The sequence below is a fragment of the Anabrus simplex genome, chromosome 9 (assembly GCF_040414725.1).
Source record: "Anabrus simplex isolate iqAnaSimp1 chromosome 9, ASM4041472v1, whole genome shotgun sequence".
Classification (NCBI taxonomy): domain Eukaryota; kingdom Metazoa; phylum Arthropoda; class Insecta; order Orthoptera; family Tettigoniidae; genus Anabrus; species Anabrus simplex.
Genome location: NC_090273.1, coordinates 15,543,909 through 15,566,337, shown reverse-complemented (window position 1 = coordinate 15,566,337; position 22,429 = coordinate 15,543,909). Strand labels below are relative to the sequence as shown.

The 22,429-nt window shown below is 38.2% G+C and overlaps 1 protein-coding gene across 5 annotated transcripts in view; it reads left to right on the top strand.

Moving 5' to 3' along the window:
* Positions 1-22,429, top strand: part of grp (serine/threonine-protein kinase grp) — a 120,262-nt gene that overhangs the window by 17,857 nt on the left and 79,976 nt on the right. For all 5 annotated transcript variants that reach the window (XM_067153785.2, XM_067153782.2, XM_067153783.2 and 2 more), the window contains one exon: positions 17,506-17,729. In XM_067153785.2, the coding sequence (XP_067009886.2) occupies positions 17,549-17,729 (181 nt within the window). In that variant the 5' untranslated portion in view covers positions 17,506-17,548. The remainder of the gene's footprint in view (positions 1-17,505; positions 17,730-22,429) is intronic.

Here is a 22,429-nt window from a genome sequence, read left to right as displayed (position 1 = left end):
TTCATAATGGTGCTTCTATACTATTTACAGAATTTTACGAAAATGGCCTATTCTACTGCGGCCCGTGAACATGACTAAGGTTTCCAAAATGGCCCTCGAGCCCTTACAAATTAGAAACCACTGATCTACCCTATCAAATGCCTTAGATAGGTCAATCGCGATACAGTCCATTTAACCTCCTGAATCAAAGATCTGCTATATCTTACTGGAAGCCTGCAAGTTTAGCTTCAGTGGAATAACCTTTCCTAAACTCGAACTGCCTTCTATCGAACCAGGGGCTTGTTTCATTAAGCTGCAAGTGTACAAGTTGTAGTTATAAGTGGATGTTCCTACAAGTGTAGGAAATTTTTCTTTCATAAACAAAATTTCTACAATTGTAAGGTTGGTACATTTCACTACAAGTCTTGGAAGTCAGCTGATTTCTGTGAGATAGCCAAGTGGAGACAAACATGAGTAATCCTTAACAGCAACAAGTTGCAAATAAGATTTTAGTCCTGCATAACGCCAGGGAAGCGAAGGAAATCTTGTTTGGAGCTTTCTCTACTTCACTCACAAAAGAGAATTTCCTCTGAGGCTTCACCTCGCCACAAATTATCTGGAAATTTAGGAGAAAGATGATGGCCTTTCAGAATGAACTGTTAGACATAAAAATCTATAAATCAGAACTTGAAGCTTTGAAACTGGAGAGAGACTAGGGCCAACCCAAGTCTCAATACACAAAGGACCTTACAAACTGTAATGAGAATGTAAAAGAGGTGTGGGGGGGGGGGGTGTATATTACATTTCAACAAATTTAGTGGGTGAAGAAGCTAATGTATGATTTTGCCTTTATAGTTCATTATTTTGTCGTGTATACTAAATGTTAAAGGAGTTTGTCTGTGTAAATAACTGCCCTTTATATCACATTATTTCACTATACAGTATATTGTACCTTTATAAAACATTATTTCACTTAATATTTTAGGTGAGCCTTAATCTCAAATGGCCGGCCTTGTGGTGTAGGGGTAGTGTGCCTGCCTCGTAGGCGGAGGCCCCGGGTTTATTCCCGGCCAGGACAGGGATTTTTACCTGGACCTGATGGCTGGTTCGAGGTCCACTCAGCCTACGTGATTAGAATTGAGAAGCTATGCGACGGTGAGATAGCGGCCCCGGTCTAGAAAGCCAAGAATAACAGCCGATATGATTCGTCGTGTTTTCCATACGGCTCCTCGTAATCTGAGATCTTCGGGCTGAGCAGCGGCCGCTTGGTAGGCCAAGTCCCTTCAAGGGCTGTAGTGTCATGGGGTTAGGGTTAATCTCAAATAAGTTGCTGCTGGAAGAGGTACATAGTCAAAATCTAGTTCGTTTCCATTTTCAACAGTTTCTATGTTCATCACATTCTGATCTTGAAGTTCTCTTGAAATATTACAAAGTATAATACAGCAAATAAAAATATTAGCTGCAAAAGTAGGATTAAATCTAAGATGATTGAGACATTGAAATTTCTCTTTTAAGATCCCAATTGCATTTTCAATTGTATGTGTTGACTTGCAAGCTTTATTGAAACGCATAACTGCAGGGTCATTTATATTATCCAAGACAGGTTTAAGGAGCCATTCTTTCAATGGGTACCCTGAATCGCCAAGAATAGCACTTGGAAATGGATGCCAACCGGCATCAAAGTGTTGAGAAAGAGTGTTGTTTCTTAGTACGCATGCATCATGCACACTTCCAGGACAGTTAGGACGTGCATAGTAAAACTTTAAGATTTGGTCCACACACTGCCATGCAATTTATGGAATGGTTCCCCTGCCTATCATTAAAGTTGCTCTCATGTACTACCACAGGAGCATTAATGTTCATTAGTGTTTCATCAGAGCCTCCGTGGCTCAGACGGCAGCGTGTTGGCCTCTCGCCGCTGGATACCGTGGTTCAGATCCCGGTGACTCCATGTGAGATTTGTGCCGGACAAAGTGGAGGCGGGACAGGTTTTTCTCCGGATGCTCCAGTTTTCCCTGTCATCTTTCATTCCAGCAACACTCTTCATTATTTCATAGCATTTATCACTCATAAATCACCTTGGGAGTGGTGACCCCATTGTAATAACAGCCTATATATGTTTCATTCATTACATCCCTGACCAGGTCAATGACTGGAAAACAGGTTGTAGGTTTTCATTTTCAGTGCTTCATCAATACATCCACATACTTGCGGCATACGAGCAATAGTACAGAATCAGATCAAAAATTAGATGTATGGCTTTTCAGGCGTTTGCTCTATTAACCAGCATTTCGTCTTAGGTCTGACACTAGACTCTTCAGAGTGGGATGTGTTGGACCGTACCCACTGATGCTGGGGTGTATGCAGGTGAACTTATCAGAAGCCTTTTATTAGGCACAGTCTGATAACTGCATACGGGAGATAAGACTCCTCAATGGAATTAATGCCTGCCTAGCAATTCCAAATGGAAATTCTAAGTTCCCTTGGAGGGAATTAGATATTTTTCCACCAATAGAGCATATCAAAATCAGATCAAGATTTAGACATTGTTTTCAAATTCTTCCACGTTGTATTAAGGTGCTCATAAAACGCTTTCCAATTCATCTCCATCACATACGTAATTACAAAAAACCAGTAGTTGTTTAATGGAACTACACTAATTTTATATATTTTCAATACAGTATATCAAGTAAATGATACTACATAAGTCTTGGGACTAGTTTCAGCCACTTAGTAGCCATCTTTAGCCAAATAAAAATTAAACCAATTATATGATAACTGAAATGTATGTATACCAAAGACAATGTTGTAGGAATATTTATAATATTAAAATAACAAAAATTAAGGTTATGATCTTGTCACAATATGATGTCCTTAAGTTGACTTCGGACCTCAGGTAAAGAAGTAAATGTGGAAATGATAGCCAGAATTAGGAATGAATAAATATACAGAGAAGAAATTGAAAAGGTGAAAAATTATGTATGAGACTCGCCTCTAATGTCTGAAGTAGAACAAGTACTGACTTGCTGGAGTAAGCAGGCATTAGAAAGCGATGTTCCATTCGCTCTGATATAGAAGGCATGCTGTGTGACTCTCACCTTGTTGGTAAACACGCCCCATAGTTTTGATTGGCTGTACATTTCCCTGTGCGATGGAAGTGGTTGAAATGGGGAAGACTGAAACAATGCTCCTAAAAGTAAAAATACCTTAATCGAATTGTCTAAACAGCAGTGTATGCTAGCATACCAGCGGTACTTTATTTTCTACTCAACCCCTGCCTGTTGTAAGTACCGTACATGGATTTTACACGTTGGCTTTAAGGAGGACCAAAGAGCCCAACTATAATGATCTCGGTTAATTTCTGTATTAATTTTTCCAATGGCCCTGTCATTCAGTGGATTTTGAAGTTAATTTCCTTTCATGTACTTTGTACACGCGAGGACAATGAAGCGCTTGGAAGTATTACAGTTTCAGTGTGTTATCTAGTCTGATTCAGCGTCAATAAAACAAAAGTTTTATAACTCAGAAATGCTGTCTGTACATCATGCTGTTGTTTCTCTGGGCCCGCACGAGATAAGGGCGAGGTATGTGTTTTCAACCAGGTGTGATTCTAGCATCATCACAGCAAATGATGCATTGCTCCTCTTTTTTTTCCCACATGTGAAAAATATCTCCAAAAGCACTAGTCGGATTTGTAAAATAAGTATATTACTGAACTTGTTGCTCAAGCTTACTTCTTCTGGGTGAAATTAGTAGTGTTTTTTAACATAGTTCCTACCGGTTTCTCGGTAATTGCGTATGTGATAGACTATTGTGTGTTTTATGAACCCCTTTATATAATTTAAGGATTTGAACGGATCAGAAGATATTTGAGGTGGACAACTTAGCTGAACTTTTAAGGCCTTTCACCCATTTAAAGTATAGGATCTGAGAAAAGCTAATTAATCAGTACTAAATATATCATTTTTTTACTTTGCTGTTGAAGGGTTTTTAAGTGAAGTTGGTGATCCATTTTACATCTGAAATATATATTTCTTCAATTAAATATATTTTAACTTTATTTTGTGTTCAGGTCAAATTGCTTTAATACACTTGTTTCTCTAACAGTTACATTATCATGGGCATCTTTAAGAGGTCTTTTAAAGTTGGCTGTGCGGATAGGGCCACACAGCTGTGAGCTTGCCTTTGAGAGATAGTGGGGTTCTCAGATTTTCATTTTTGGTAACTCAATAAAAATTCCCAGAATGTTTGTGTGTTACACCTTTTTATACTTGCTTCACGTACACGGCCTTTAGACGAATTGAACCTAATCATTCACTCTCAGTAACCTGACCATCCTGTCAGTAATTTTTTTGCTGATAAGTATCCCTGTCTCTGCATGACCAAACCAGACTCTTAACCTGACCCTGTCGCTAACAGTACTTCCCAGTAAAACAAAACCCCATGGTGCAACAGCCCCGAAGGGCTATGGCCTACCAAGCGACCGCTGCTCAGCCCGAAGGCCTGCAGGTTACAAGGTGTCGTGTGGTCAGCACGCCTGATCCTCTTGGCTGTTATTCCTTGCTTTCTGGACCGGGGTGCTTCCCAGTATATCAGAATATAACCAGTCACGTACATTAATCTTCAAGGGTTATAAGAAGGGTCTGTTGAGAGGGATCAAGAGAATGGCTGGTGCTATTGAAATGAGTAGGAGTACAGTAAGACAACTAAAAATATAGTGTTCAATTAAAAAAATTGGATGAAAACTTGCATAATCTGAACCTTCAGATACACTGCTGTGAACTCCAGAGGAAGTATCCACCTTCAGTCAAAATATTTCATTTCACCCTTCAACAAATGTATATTTTTCAGTTGACTTTTCTTCACTTACACTGAATATATTTTGGGGGTTTCCTCTGTATTAGAAAAAATTCCTTCCAATATTGTTCGAAGTTATGTTGTACTATAATGCTCGATAGCGGTCATTAAACTAAATATTCACAGCATTATACAACTTGATGTGATATAGGTTGATACCTGTTGCATCCTCTACATCTACACACTATCAATGGTCTCTGGAAAGCCTGTCAGGAGTGAGACAAGAGATAGAATATGTTGCAGTTGAAATTACATTGGCTGGCAACAGCTAGAAATGGTGGCTTTCCAATTGAGCATGATCGTTGGTGGAGACATGGCTTTTCATAAGCTAATGACTATGGCTCAGATGTTTAGAAAAAGCCATATTTTTTTTTTTCTTTGTCACTATTTTCTTGCCTGATTGGATTTTGATGCAAATCAGGTGATTGTGGTCACAATTAAGTGATTTTTAATTATCATATAAATGCATATTTTGGCATTTTTTTGTCATAAGGTCATATTTTGAGCTATTTTTGTAGAAACATCATATTTCGGTCATAATTCGCTGGTTTGAGGTCTGCTGTAACTGTGCAGAATCACCAACTTATCAAATGCTAATTAGTATTCACAAAACTGCTTCTTGATATCACATCTGAAGTTAATACAAGTGGAGTGGGGAATTGTTTTCCAACAGTTTGTCAGAAAGTCTGGCACCTTCCGAAAAGTAAAACGCCTTTGAACGAGGGAGACTATCGTCCAATCTGTATTTTATCAGTCTGAGTACCTTCGAACGCACAATCTCCTTAATCCTCTCCAGTCCGGTTTCCGACAAGGACATAGTACAACTACAGCCTTACTTAAAGTGACTGAGGATGTTAGACAAGCAATAGACAGGAGACAATTCATAGTTCTGGTACTACTAGATTACAGTAAAGCTTTCGACAGCGTAGACATTGACATTTTACTTGTAAAAGTGAAGGCTCTACATTTTTCTCAGAGTAAGATTGCTTAGGTGCATTCTTATCTTCACAGGCGTCAGTGTGTGTGAAAGGTAATAATGGAATCGTTTCCTCGTGGCGCCTCGTGAACAGAGGAGTTCCTTAAGGCTCTGTACTTGGTCCTCTTCTTTTCGCACTCTTTGTGAATGACATATCATCGAATTTAAAACACTGCAACTACCATATGTACGCTGACGATCTTCAACTCTACACAGACTACAACACGAGACCTCCAGGAAAATATTGACTTACAGGCTGTTAGTGTTTAGTCTGCTGCGCACGGCTTGAAATTGAACCCTACAAAGTCGCAAGTAATCCTTCTTGGCCATCAAAGTCAAATAACAAGTATAAATAAACGTCCATTGTCAAGAGTAATCCTTCAGGGTGTTTCAATTCCTTTTGTATCACAAGTTAAGAATCTCTGTGTTATGGACGAACACACGACTTGGTCTCCACATGTCTTACATATCTGTCAAAAAGTTTACTCAACATTACATTCTTTATATAAACATATATTTCCAATAAAGCTTAAAAAGAAATTAATTGAGGCTCTTGTAATGCCACATTTTGACTATTGTGATGTTTTCAGTGACATGAGGCCGCAATTTTCCTTAAGGCTACAGCGCGTTCAAAATGCATGTGTGAGATATATGTGGAATTTAAGAAAATATGACCACGTGTCACCATATTTCCTAAAATTAGAGTGGTCGGGACTCCATGTTCGTCGTAACCACTTTCTCTCCTCCATCGAGTTCTTACTATGTACATCTTCCCAATCTTACCTTTTTTCGCGTTTCCATTACTTCTCAATTGATCATGACAGACATACAAGGACTCAAACATCCAACCTGGTCGTCATCCCTCGCCATCGAACTGCCGCATATTACAGCTCGTTCTCAGTGTTTGCCACACGAAAATGGAATCGTTTACCGGGCGACGTCAGAGGAATAACTACAGTGTCATTTAAAAGAGCGTTAAGAGGTACAGCAAGACGCAAGTGACCTGTGCATTTCTGGCCCTTCAGTGATCGTGCTACTACAATATCATTACTAGCTATTATTATTATTATTATTATTATTATTATTATTATTATTATTATTATTATTATTATTGCTGCTGTTGTATGTACGTCTCACTGTGGTGGAATTTTATTTCAGTTATATTTTGATTGTGTTTAAATTGTGTCTTATAGTATTAATTACAGTAGTATTACTTATGACTTTAATGTATACTAATTGGTTTACTGTAAGAGAAGGCCCAATGGCCTTAACTACACCAATAAAGACATTTATCTATCTAACATAGTCCCCAGAGATCCCAAACGATCTTCTGTATTTACTAGGATCAACCTTTTTTGTATCCTGCCCAGCTTAGAAGAACTTGGATAAGATAGTATAGTTCTTTTTCCTTTTCTTTTTCCTTCTGTCCCATTAACACAAAATCCTGGCTTGAAGAAATAGTTCCAAATAGTGTCCTTCATTAGAGCTTAAAAGAACCTGGAAAAAAATCATTTTTCTTTTTCCAAGTTCCCTTCTGTCCCATTAATACAATTTCCTGGCTTGAAGAAACAGTTCCGAATATTGTCCTTGATTATAGCTTTCCAGGCCAAGACAGTCTGTCTCGCTGTATCCTGTACATTGACAGATTTGGTGAGGTGAGGCAGAAGATGCAGTCTCAGTATAAGTCGTCTATAATGGCCTTTTGAAAACGTCAATGATGCCTTGATATTGACTGAAGGAATATTCGGGGGAAAGAGCACTAACTGGGCATTCTTCAAGTTTGGAGGTCGCATTGTCTAGAAGTAAAAACTTCCCTGTTTTGGTTCATTTGTTTAGGCTATTCAGTTATGATTTCTCCTGTCATCCAAGCTTTTCTTGTTCATGATGATGAGTTTTTGTTACTGCTATCAGGTCTCAATTCTGGAAATTGTTCATGGTAACTTATAAGTAGACCTTAATTTTTAGGCCCAAAAAAACCTATTTTGTTCCTGAAGAGAGAACTTAAAATGAAGTTGTATTTTGCCGGGCTTAGTGACTCAGACGGTTAAGGCGCTGGACTTCTGACCCCAACTTAGCAGTTTCGATCCTGGCTCAGTCTGTTGTTTTTTGAAGATACTCAGATGTGCCATCCTCGTGTCTTAGATTTACTGGCACGTAAAATCTCCTGCGGGGTGAAATTCAGGCACCTTGGCGTCTCCAAAAACTGTAAAAGTAATTACTGGAACGTAAAGCAAGTAACATTTTATTATTAAAGTTGTATTTACAAATTTCGTATATTTATAAGGTTTAAAACCGGTGGTCTTATACTGTCTAAAAATGTCTAAATTAACGTTAGAACCTGTATTATTGTCTGTATTATAATTTCTACTATTTATCCGTAAATCGAGAATATCCTGATAATCCCTCATTATAAATCAAAGAAGCAGCACACACAAGTTATGCCTTAAGGCACGCTAAAAATGCTTTCAATTTATTCCGGGAAACTAAAATATTTGCCATCTTATTTATAGTACCTCAAATTGTATATCCTTGAAATACTTTTCAGACAAAATCTTAAAAGCGGGAAGCTGTAAATCATGCTACCTGGAAGCCCTTAACCTCCCGCAGTAAACACACCCTTAATCGGTGTGTGCATTGATCTGCTGGAAACAATACTCTTTTCATTTTTTGGGAACATTTCAATGTTTCCATATGGTTAGTGTGTGCATTAATGCTTCCAAGGTGTCTAGTTAAACAGTTATAGGAGTTTGATACTTGAGAGTCTATTTTGACACAAAAAATTTTGAGGTCTGCTTAAAAGCTTTTCTTGCTTATAGTAGTATAATCAGTATCTTAAGAGAGAATGCATATCCAACCCTTGTCCATTCTCGACAGGGTTAAGTATGAAGAGATGAATCTTCATAACTAGGTTTTATGACCGGATGCCTTTCCTGGCGTCAACCTTATCAGTGGAAATGAGATTTATTTAATGACATGTTATATAATAGTGGGAAGGCGGAGGGTGAAACCTGATGCCAGCACATAGCTTGCTCCTGTCGAATAGCACCAAGGGGTCTGCTCAAAATTTTACGTCTCCGGCAGATTAATTCCCATCCCCTCACTCCATATGTGCACTGAAGAGGTTTGGAATTGAATCAAAGCTCTTGGCATTCAGTCTAGTGATTTGAAATTGTATACCATCCGTTTTCATACCACCGGCACACATTTCTAATGGTGATTTTTTTTTCGACCAACGGAACTCGAACCGGCTATCCACTGTGTCGGACCCTAGACACCTGATGCTTTAACTGTCGTGGTCACCAGGCAGGCACAACTTTATTAAAATCGTGTAATTTAGTGCTATTTTCATCAGGAAGAAAGAGGAATATCTCCTTTTTTGAGGGTTTGATTCTACTCTTGACCCTGTTGTCAGTATTGCTATCGTTGCATCTCCCACATCCTTAATGGCTTCCACTTGCACTCTTAAAACCTTCAATGTGCTTTTTAAGTGCATTTTAACCTTTGACCAGTTACCCACATTTGCCTGTTTATTAGCATTTCTCAAAAGTATTTTGGCTGTTATTCTTTTTCAGGGCTGTTTCATTGCCTTATAATGGATTTATTCCATGTGCTTCTTTTTCAAGTAAAATTTTTTTATAATAGTTATATGCCCCATAAACTACTTTCACAGTTTTCCGAAATAGGCTTAAGCCCAAGTCTGAAATTTTATCCTACAACAGTTCTTTTACGTGGTGGTAAATATGCTGACATGAGGCTGGCAGATTACGGGAGCTTCAAATGCCATCGTATGGATCTTCCGCATTTCGTTTATAACCCTATCGTTTAAAGCATCACACATGCATTTGTTTTCTTTCTTCCTGGTGAAAATAGCACTAACTTACACAATTTAACCTTTTGGATGCCGACTCATACGTAATCATATGCATAGAATGCCAAGCATGTTTCAATAGATTTTGCATCACTGTATAAACAAAATTTATTTAGGTCTCAGTTTAAAAGATATGGGGGTAAATTTTGGTATGTGAGCTTGATATACTCCAAGGAATATAAACATGTGACTTGCATTTCAAAAAACAAAATTTTGTGTGATACTGTGCACAAAAATATTTTTTATTTTAAAAAGGAAAAAAATGATTTGAAATTAATTAGCTCATTTTACACTAAATCCAAAGTGACTAAGGGCCTGTACTACGACTGTCAGGTAAACAGCCAGATACGTAGGCTGCAGTTTTGCAAACTAGAAGTTAAATACCGGTATTTTCTTGCGTATTACCAACGGATTTCAACAACGGTATTGTAATGCGGAAGATGTAGTAAAATTTTTATTGGGTTGGTAAGGTTACTGAAAATATAGTGAAATTTAGCGCGGTGGTATATGTGTTCCCTGCTGTTTTCGTTTGTTTAGCTCTATTCCTTTTGAGATTGTATTACTAGAATCCAATATCAGAATCTTATTAAGCTATAATGTGGAAGTTCAGGTCAAAAACAGAATTAGGACTGAAATATACACACATCAAGGAATGTTAAAATTAATTAACTGTATACTGAAACTGTTATAGAAAATAAAAAGACTGAAAATGTAACCTGGACGCGAAAGTTAAGATTCGGGTTATGTAACCTTTTTTGTCTAGTGCTATTTACGAGGATGCGCGTTACGACGAAAGTAAAGTTTATATTCATTATTAATGCCACTGATGCAGCGTGGGATCATGAATTTTATTATTAATTCAATTTATAGTACTCATTGAATAAGCAGTTTGTTTCTTTCTTTTCAGTACAATGTGAGAATAGTAACTGGCAAGCATTTATCCCACTTTAGCGTAAATGCTTTAGTAGCAAGTTGTTATGAAGTAAAAAGAAATATAACCTTAACATCCTCATTCGATGGACGAATTGCCATGAACGTCGTATACCTTTAGTCCATATGTGCGTTGCGGGTGGATTTGGAGTAGAACCTACTCATTTTAATGATTTAAGAAATGTGTACTATCACCTCTAGTACCCTACCGAATAACATTTAGAAGGTAAAAGACTGTTCGACTCTTCGGACTCGAACCCACGAAAAACTGCTTTGCAGCAAACGGTGATGCCCTAACGACCACGGCTACCCATGAAGCTTGCTGTTAATTGCTTGTGTGCATCTGATGTAGTCAATAGCAACAACTTGCTAGCTTGGGAAATCTAAATAATTCTGTGATAGCTGGGCAGGAAGTATGACATACTTTATAAATATGTACTGTACATAGATTACATTGTAACAACTTAATTTCGTACAGCATCATGCAGATGTAGATTCATCTTCATGTGTGGCCACCTTGATTCTTTACAGTAGCGTCCCCGATAGGAACGAAGCCCCAGATAAGAGCGTTAACTGCCTCTACAACTTCGGCATAGCTAACCTCAAGAATATTCTCCCAGGCTGCACATAAACGGAAGTCGTAGTACGCGTTTCCAACCGAACTTCCAGATAAATGTGCAAACTGCAACATAAATTTAAAACACATTTATCTCGCTGTTGTAGTACAGGCCCTAAGTGAAGATATTTATCTTAACTCTTATCTGGGATCATATATATTGTTAATGTATGTCTACTTTCCAATTTATAAACTAATTTCCAAAAACATTGTACATGTGGAGGGAAAGACTACAGCGTAACCTGTCAACAATTGGATATTTTATGAGATTTGGGAGAGTAATAGTAATCATTCATTTGCGAGACCTGTGTCTAGTAGCAGTATTTGTTACTACAGAACGGTTCAGAAGCAAAACAACATTCAAAATCAACTAACAGTGTCAGGAATGAAAGTGTAAAGAACAGATCGAAATATTCTATGGGTGGATCATCAGGTTGAGGTAGGCCTACATGTTTTGGCCCTGGGATTTGATATAAATGGTGGGGATGGACAGCATTACTTTCAGGGAATATGCATTCAGTCCAAGGATCATCTAATTCACTGTTATTTTCTTTACCACAGTCACTATAACGCTTTGACATTGCACGAAATGTTGTACGCCCATTAGCCAATGACACGGCTCCATCATTCTCTAGTGCACTATCTGAAGGCCCAAAAACATCATAATCATCACTTTCGCTAAAATTAGTCGCTTACATCCTCAAAGCAACCCAAAAGTTCAATTTCTTCTTCTGAAATAGGCCTATGTGACAACATGCCTTGTGATAAATGTACTATTTCCAACTTTTCTACGACCTAAATAAATTGCTAAGTAACTATAACTACAGTAGAAATAGTATTAATAATAATAAGCTTCATATTTCGATAAATAACTCGTGCGTCAATTAAAACGTAAAGTTAATGAAAACATAACGTGGACATAAGCAAGGAGGCTACCATGTTGGATCATAGACGTCAAGCACTCGCAGATCATACAATTGACAAGTAAACTATCAAAAATGAAGCTATGTCAGTGCCATCTAATGACATAAGAAGGAATTACATTCTACCTTCTTTCTACTTGATTTGTGACGCAATCTTGCATCTTACTGCACAACTACACTTATAAGAGGGTGCCAATCGAATCTGCATCCTGGCATTTTTCGTGCAGAATGTAAGTGCCGATGCATCGGCATCTTGCCACTGTAAGACTTAAATAAAGTTGTGCACGTGCCTGCCTGGTGACCATGACAGTTAAAGCATCAAGTCTCTATGGTCCGACACAGTGGATAGCCGGTTCGAGTTCTGTTGGTCGAAAAACATTTCACCATTAGAATGTGTGCCGGTGGGGTATGAAAGAGGGTGGTATGCAATTTCGAGTCACTAGACTGCATCCCAAGAGCTTGGATTCAATTCCAAACCTCCTCAGTGCTCACATGGAGTGAGGGCATACAGCGGATGGGAATTAATCTGCCAGAGGCGTAAAACCTTAAGCAGACCCCTTGGTGCTATTCGACAGGAGCAGGCTATGTGCCGGCATCAGGTTTCGCCCTCTCCCTCCCCACTATCACATAACGTTAATCTCATTTTCACTGATAAGGTTGACGCCAGGAAAGGCATCCGGTCATAAAACCTAGTTATGAAGATTCATCTCTTCATACCTAAAAAAATATAGGAGCCAGCAAAATTTCATTAGAGCCAGACATCAAAAAATAAAATTAGCTTGCTTACCTCTATCAAATTAACCATATTGATCACATCACCATTCATTGTCATCACTGCTTCCAGAACTGATGATTTTGTCCAAAATATTTTAGGCTTGGGGCCATTGATAGTTGTCATTGTAGATTACTTAGTTAATTTGCTACACTAAAGCCCTGGATTGTGAACATAATTTGTTCTTTAAATGTTCTTGTAATCCATATCACTTGTATATCAAAGCAAATATTACTGTTAGAAATTATTGAAATGCAGATGATTTTTTTTTTCCCACAAATTAAATATTTATTAATTAATGTAAAATGAAAAGATACTGTAAAACAATTCAACATGCACTGTACATTATAACAGAATCTTGACTGGTGTGAGGAAAAGCTTTTTCTGTTCGTTTAATTTTAACAAGGAACCTGTCCAGCGACTTGCTTTTGCCTCTTAAGGTTTTCGCTAAAATGTAACATTGCACTATCAATACACAGATTCACCTCTTGGTCTGAGACCTCCTTACCCAGGTGGCTTTTTCTACAAAAATGTTGACCCTTTCCCACATTTTACAAATCTCCCTGGTTTCATTTGCAGTATGAGATTCCTCTGTCTTTCCTCAGATGATTTTTTCTTAACACGTCCGGGCGCGCGCTACTCCTTTCCTTCCTGGGGACCGCCAACAGAAGCGCACCTAGCATGAGAAGTAGGATGAAATATAAATACTTGTAACTTTTAAATGATTTGAAATAAATTATTGAAACTTGGTGAGAGCACTTACCAGTGATTCTAGTACTTGCTTTTAGCAGCTGCCCTTGTGCAAAGGAACTTGACAGGCCGAGCAGATGTACCTTGTGCCCTTGCATTTCTTGTGTGCAGCGCATACTCTGCAGGGCTTCTGAGGGTACTTTTTCCTTCCATGTCAAATGATTGCTTCAATTTTATGAAGCTTCAGATCTCCAGACATTCTTCCAGCAGGATCCCTTCTTGGAGTACGTGGAGTTGGTCTTGATACTTCTTCTATCTCATCCTCTTCTTCTGCTTCCCTTTCATGTTCCTCTTGTTCTACCTGGTAATCTGCAACCTCCTCCAGAAATTTCTTATATTTTATGTTGTTTAATCCCGTATTCTGCAATTGATACAGCCGGACGGCATTGAAAAGTGCACAATTTATGAGCCAAAGGAAGACTTTCCTGCTCCATCTCACTGTCTTCTTGAGAAATATATAGTAGGCCAAATACTGATCAGCCCTGTCGACCCCCTTCATGAATTTATTGTATTCAATAACGGATTTTGGCTTTTCTATTTTTTTTTTTTCCAAATCTATCTACAGCCTCCTCTGTTGTCCCATTCTGGATTGTACTTATCATTTGAACTTCCCTCTTGTCCTTCCATACGTGTAGAACTTCACGTTTCCAACTAAACACATTTTCACCTCTCTTCAGTATTTTCGAGGAAGATTTCAATACTTGTAGAATTTATCTATTCACCCAAATAGTCCCACACACTCTAATTTTCCTTTGAAGGTTTTCTGCAATTTCTACGCTGTTGTAATCCTGGTATACGTGGTGCCATAAGTCAAGGTAAGGTTCCAAAACCGAAAATATGGTTTCCTCTAATCTCTTCCCTTCTCCAGCATATATTTCCATGTTGCAAATATATCCAGTAGTGGCCTCACGTAGCATTCCCGCTAATATACCATATCTGGTAAGTTTTCCAGGATTGTAGGTCCTAAATCTAAGCCTGCCACGCCATGGGATCATGGATTCATCAAGAGAAAGCCGCTGCATAGGTTTATAGAGAGATAGAAACTTAGTAAATAGGCCTAATTTTGTCAAGCCGGTCCGAATCGTGGTCACCAGTCAAGTTATAAATGCAAAAATTTCCAGATTTGTTCAAAACGATTTCGGCTCATAACTTCAGAAAAACTAGGCATTCCCGTCAGTTTATTTGTTCTCCATAGTCCCTTGTAGTGTCCTTTCTAACTTGGCCCATTGAAATTATTAGAGCCAAGAGCTTCATTTCCTCCACATTTATATTTTTCCATTTCAGGGTTTTGGGGGAGGTTTTAAACCTCCCAAAATTTTGTTCATAATAGAGATTTGATTGTTCCACAAGAAGCTGAAACAAGCCATCGCCTAGGAAACGATCTACTACCTCCAGGATACTCCCGGAATTACTGCTCGTATAAGTGAGACCTGTAACATCTGTAAATGGTTCTAGGACTATGTTTTCATCCTTATTTGTCCATCCATCAACCTCAGTCACTACTATCACTGGCATCTTCACTCGTATTATTGTCGCCGTCAATAGGCTCGTCCGAACTGAACGTCGCACTTTCAATTCCGCGCGTGTACTTTGATGTTGATGGACATACCTCTTCACAATCACTATTACATACAGTTTCGCAATCACTAGGGACATCAGATAAACCATCAGCATGCAATTCTCCAAATATTTCATAATCGTTCAAGCTGTCTTTACTACGGCGCGCCATGCTCACGCCTGACAATACTCTCGGTCACGCAGTACTGAGTGTTATGAAACCACGCTTCCTGTGCCGAAAGCATTGTCAAAGAAAGAATGTATCTATCTCAATTCTGATCAACAAAGACTCTAGTTTGTAAAAAACACAAAATATTTTGATTAATAAGTGGCGGAGAGAACAAAATCACACAATGAAGCAGTATGAAAAAACGTTAATTTACGTAGCTGGTCACCTGTGCATCAATACCAAACGACGTTAATTTACATAGCCCGTCGTTAATGTGTTAAATCTCTGGAGTTTCTCACGGTGTAGATTTATCAGTTCGCCGTTGGTCAGATCTCGAATATTGACCTCGCTCACCTCTAGTTCTGTGGTCTTCCCGGAGGACACTAATTCGAGACTCGGTGGCTCTTGTTCATAAGCAAACCCATCTGTCCTGCCCGGGAAAGCTATTGGACCTGGTATCAACGCTAGCAATGCAAGAAAGGCACACTAACAACTCGTGCGTAGAAAATTACTCGCAATCCCACGGAGATTACGCGACAATTTAGACATCAGTACTACTCGTGCAAATTCTTGCTCATTTATCTAGGTGTAATTTGCTGTTCTTGCAAACTCTCGCAGAGCTCGCAATTAAACGTTTTACAGTATATAGCAGTGCAGTACTTAGACCTCATTGTCAAGACTGGCAGCTTAGTTTCTCTTTGTAATGGTTGTTCAAGGAGACATGTTTAACCTTTAGAATACCAGAGCGCGCAAAAGCGTTCCTCGGCGAGCGAGCGAAAATTGCCGGGAACGCAATAGCACTCCTTACGAGGGCAGTTTTGTATTTGCTTGTAGTTCTTAGTTTCCGGACATATAGCAGCACAATGCAGGTAATCTACACTCTACGGAATCTGTAGTTTCTAAATCTACCACAACTATCGCGCCAATCGCTTTATTTACGGAGATATGATTTTATCAAAGCGACCTATATTCTGTACACCGTAAAAGTTTGTGAGTAGGAAAATGGCCGCCTCTGCTGCGCGCGATGTGTTTGAGAATGATGACGATTTATCTGAATATATTATCAGAGTCTGTACCGATGACAACTATGTAATAATGATGTTGGTGATGTTATTTCAGAGACAGGAAGCGAGTGTAGCAATGACATTCCACAGTACAATAAACCTCGTGATATTGTCATTATATTGAAAGTGACAGAGATGCTGATTCGGAAAGTGACGGAAATGACAGTGTAGGCCGTGATGCAGGCCTAATGACAACAATGCCTATATGCATAATACAGTGTTCAGTGAAGTTTCAGTTGGTAATGACACCCGGTTTGAGCCCTCCCCGCTGTATCTCGAAACACCCGGTCATAACATATTTTTTAAATTAGAAACTTTAGTGCCTAGGTTATTGAAATTTTGCATATAGTGAACCAAGTGCATGCATCTGCAGACAATAATATTTTTCATTGCGTAATTTTGATTTATGTTTCTCTATCTCATTTTCGACTTTTCAATTTTCATTTCGATAATTGTTAATCTAATATTTTTTATATGTTATAGCGTTAATATAACATAGCTTGTGAATTTAAAAACATGTAAAGTACCTCCTTTTCTATGATAAGTTAAAATGTCGGAGGCATATCTTCAATAATGAGAAAGTTATAATAAGTTATACTGAAACATTGCAATTTCTTGAAGATAAGCCTGGTATTCTTCGCATACACTACCTATAAGCTACTGGTACTAAAAGTGTTAAAACAGTTTCTGTTCAGTCTTTAGATAAGTTGGTGATGTGGAATTGATTTTTAAAATATACAATCGGAAGACGTCAGAAACAAAATTTACTACAGAGTTAAATATTTGTTATTTCTAGAAAAGGAAGAAAACTGAAATATATTGTACCGCCATCTGACTTTAATTTAGATAAGAAAATTTCGGGTACATCGTAATTTCTTGCTTGGAAATTGGCCAGCCCTGCTTTACTACCAGCTGATTCTTTGGTCACGTTTGGCTGACATTTTGTTATAATTCTAAGTGTGAAGTCATGATCCTGTTTAGAAAATAGGCCTGGTTCATGCTTTGTTTATTCTTGAAGTAGAAGTGATGTGTTTTCTGTTCCAGGGTTAAACTGCTGTTAAATCATACAACAAATGAAGCTGTGGCAATGAAGATAATAGATTTTGAGAAACATCCAGATGCCAAAACCAATGTTCGAAAGGAAGTATGTATTCACCGATTAATGTGTGATCCACACATAATTCGGTACTATGGTCACCGTCAAGAGAACAATTTGGAGTACATTTTCCTTGAGTATGCTGCTGGTGGAGAGCTTTTTGACAGAATAGGTATGTTGGTGTTGATTTGTCTCTTACCAAGAAAGCCCCAGGGGCTCTGAACTATCGAGCGTGGGTTGGCGACCACGGGGCCCTCAGCTGAGTCCTGGCATTGCTTCCACTTACTTGTGCCAGGCTCCTCACTTTTATCTATCCTATCCGACCTCCCTTGGTCAACTCTTGTTCTTTTCCGACCCCGACGCTATTAGGTTTGCGAGGGCTAGGGAGTCTTTCATTTTCACGCCCTTCGTGGCCCTTGTCTTCCTTTGGCCGATACCTTCATTTTTCGAAGTGTCGGACCCCTTCCATTTTTCTTTCTGATTAGTGTTATATAGAGGATGGTTGCCTAGTAGTACTTCCTCTTAAAACAATAATCACCACCACCACCTCTTACCAAGAACAAGGCTGTTTCTAATTTTATTAAAAAGTTGGCTCGGTTGAACACACCCCCTTTGAGACACCCATAATTCCTCGTGATTAAGGGATATAATACTGTACTTCGTAATGTATTGTGAAAGTTGGATAAAAAGGATTTTTGCCCGTGAGTTACTAAAATAACTACATAACATTTTCTTTTTCATAAATATATTCGTAGGGAGGAAGCACAATGACAGGAACAGCCATCACTTTGTTGCCTTCCTTCATTTTCCTTCTGTGTTAGTGAAGTCACCTACGGAGTTTATTTGTTGTGTGTGTTTTTGGGCTTTAAATCCGTGCTACTTGTGTCGATTGAAAGTTGGTTGTATATTGCACAGTATTTGTATGTATTCTATTATTTTCGTACTGTACAGAAGTTGTTACGGGAGATTTTAGTGTTGTGGTGTTCAGCGATACGTCATGACATAACTTGTACTGATTAAAAAATTGCTGTGTGTTTTATTTGTGCTTGGTATTGCGATTTAGCTGTTCTTTCTTAAGCACATTTTAATCTTGCCGCTTTTTTTTTACAACCGCATTTAATTTTTACTATTGTTTTGTGGGCGTTACGACAGCACAGTAGTACCCCGCATTGCCTGGGGAAATTAGTTAAATGCATCCATCACCCCTTGAGTCCATAATTTTCTTTTTTTTTCTTTTTTTCTATTTTCTCCCCCTATTTCTCTCACACTCCATTCTGAGGTTTATGTTTTTTAGTGTAACGAGCAGAGCCGTCGGATATGGCAACCCTGTTGTCATAAGAGCGACGCTGTTTTCTTAACATGGAATGAACCCTAGTTAGAGGCACCTGTTTTTCGCAAAGCGCAAAGTTGCGATATTTTACGAAATTAGCTCAAAAAAAGGTGAAACTGCGTTTGCACAAATTTGCGAAATAATTTATGAAATTCGGAATTGCATCATTTGAAGTTAATGGCGGAGATTCGAGGCGAGTTGTGGCAATAAAATCCGATAATCGATGTCGCAATCTACTTTATATGCGTTCAATATATACCGTAAGCTAAGATTTATGTTATCGATTATCGCTAAATTAGCTTCCTGTGAAGCGAGAAATTTATCGTTTGTTCGGTGCGTTTAATTTTTTTTTTTTTTTCCAGTTTATTTAAGTGGTTGTGACAGTTTTTGATCGAGAAAAGGAATTTGCATCGGAAGGATTTTACGTGTTTGAAAAAAACTTGAAAGATCTGATACGCATAAAATTTTTCTGAGGAAGAAATTTGAGGTTGTTTTTCTAATAACTTTGTGCCGTTATGCTAGTTTTCTCATTTAATGCCATTTAGGCCTAGATAATGCATGCTGGATCCCTCTTTTACTTAAAATTATAAATGATTTAATTCATTCAAATGATGTTAAAGTGCCTTCTAATATTACGCCTATTGATTTTTTAAGGTGCTTGAGACTTGCCTGCAGCTGGATGACTGCAGGGAAGGTTCTGTACCTCGAATCATCAAAGAGGAGGAAACATTAAAAGAAGCTGTGAAAGATAGGAGAGTTGCTTTCTTTGGCAATGTGTGTTTATGGTTCTGGTAAAAGTGCTTAGTTGCAGCTATAGAACAGTTCAGAAGTTATTTGTGAGGGGAGTGAAAATTATTGCAAATGCTAATGCTACAGCATGTTTGCAGGCAATTATGAATGTAATTCACAAACTTGAAATTCAGCAATTGAATGTAGTTTCTATAACTTCAGGTTCAGCACGTTACATAGGCACGTGCATAAACGCAGTTAGGGTTTTTGTTTCAGAAGGGTTAATACACACGCAGTGCTGGGCTCATAAACTGAATTTGGCGGGTAGTTTGCCGGCTGTGGAACTTAGTGTTTTGAATCAATGTGTTGTATAGGCAAAACACATCTTCCTTTACACGGAAGAGACAGCATGTATACATTCAATTCTTGAAACAGAAATATGAAGACGAACCCACTAAAGCTAAACTCCTCCCTATTCCTGTGATCACCAGGTGGAACTCGTGGTTTAAAAGTGTTGAGTACCTTGGAGAATATCTTTGTGGTCAGTTAGTAATGTTGGTAGCAAGAGGGCATTCTCAACTTATTGTAATGTAATGTCTGACAGGAGAACATCTGACTCCTATTAATATGGAACTCGTGGTATCCCGCTCTTTTTCAGACTGATGTGTAAATGATATACTTGTTAAAGTGACAGCTGATACAATTTTTTCAAATTTCCATGCTTTGATGTAATGTGTAATACTGTATATTTTCTAAGCAGATATATCTCATGTATATATACTTATGCAAAAATACAGCATTGTTATGCTGCAAATGTGTTATCAACTAAATTCTTGGTTTATCTGTTATTGCTGAAAAGTTGAAATGAAATTTAGCGAAATTATTGACGGAAAAAATAGCTAAAAATATTCCAAAATAACTGTTATAAATGACGAAATTAGGCAAAAAATTTAATCACAAACAGGTGCCTCTAACTATAGTTCCACAAACGTTTTGGTCAGCTTCCTCAGTAATGACCTTAACTGTTCAAATTGTGCTTTAAGATTTCAATAGAACACATTAGACTTTGATACAATTTATGTTCTACCTGCAGCTTTCCAAGTGACCCATCAGTAAAGTCCCCCACATGTCAAAATACTCTGGAACCCAATGCACCAAAATGTGGTAATACAAGACAAAATTGTTTTTTTTTTAAGAGGGGACTATATATTTCACCTCAGTTAAACAAACACACTACTAATTAAAGCTTTGAAGTTAAGATTATGTTGCTGCATATAATTATGTATGCACACAAGTAATTTACATTATTTACACACATGTACATGTCTCATTTGACAGCTAAGTTTCCTTGCTTTGCTTTCTTCGGAAAGTCAACAGAATGTGTTTGTACAACATACTTCACAACTTTTTGTCTTCAAAATGGAAATGGGCTCCCAGTGGACATCGATAACCTGAACTGTGTTCGTTCTTCTTGGTAAGAACAGACAGCATGAATAAAGAGATCCTGTTATATTATGATGTCCATCTCCACAGATATTAGACTGTGTCTATTTTGAATCATATGTAGCTTGTTTACATACTACACTAGATATGTCGTCTATCTGAAAAGCCGCAAACTGGCTTTGGAGTTCATTCACAGCACCATCTCTTGTTCCATTTTCACTTTTACAGAAAATAACAAAAACTTCTCCAAAAAGAAATTAACATTAGAAAACTGTGCTTCTCCAATGGCATCAAGTTGAGCAACCTGTGCATGTTATAACACACCTTGTTAACCATGAAGTCACAGGCTGCACTGAAATAGTTTGACTGACAAGGAAAACGGAGATTTGTCTTCATCTTGTAGTGTCTTGACCAAGTTTGAATGCCAATAACCGGATCCTCTTCTGATTCTGGATTGAGTGACTATGGACATCGAGCAATGCACAGCATTTAACACATTTAACTTGACAAACTTGAACATGTTTTCTTCTTCTTTCATTCGTTTTGGACAACTGTGGACCATGTTAATTCGATTTCAGCTGCTTCTAGGCTTTGATCTGTGCCCAGTAATCCTTCATTCTTTCACTCTGCAACCTTCTTCTCTCTTCCATCCATGGTGTTTGGGTCCGCAGAATTTTTCTTGGAACCTCTGTGTTCTTTATTTTCGACTTGTAAGTTTTACTGTTGTTTATTTCCAATCCTTGTATTCCCATTTGTCAGGTCCTTCACTTCCTGATGCCAATGTACCACAGTTTTCCTGGTCTCAAAAATACCTTACTATCTGGTTGGTCTGTCTTCCCGGGTCCATTCTGTAGATGTGTCCAAAGAACATAACTCTTCTCTTCCAGGAGGTGTCTGAGATCTTCTCGCTCTTGAGTATAGTTCTTGGTCTGCTTTCTTTCTGTATGATCCATCTGTTCTTTGGGCTCCCAGTACCTTCCTTAGAATTTTTTGCTCCACCAGTTCTAACTTCTTGACCAATCCTACCTTATCAGGTTCAAACATTCAGCTGCATATAGGCTTCTGGACGGATCACTGTCTGGTAATGTCTTCACTTTTGCATTGATTGAGATCATCTTGTTATAGGTGTTCATACTTAGCTTGTATCCAAAGTTCATTTAGTTGATTCTAGATATCAGTACCTCTTTCTCCGACATATTATCTATCCGCTCTCCCAGATATTTAAATTTCTTTACTTTTTGAATCCTCGCTCCTTCCACCATCATCCATCTGGGTGCTGTTTTGATGTTGGTCATGTACTGTGTCTTCTCGAAGGAGATCCGTAAGCCTGCCTTGCTTGTCATACTTAGCTTGTATCCAAAGTTCATTTA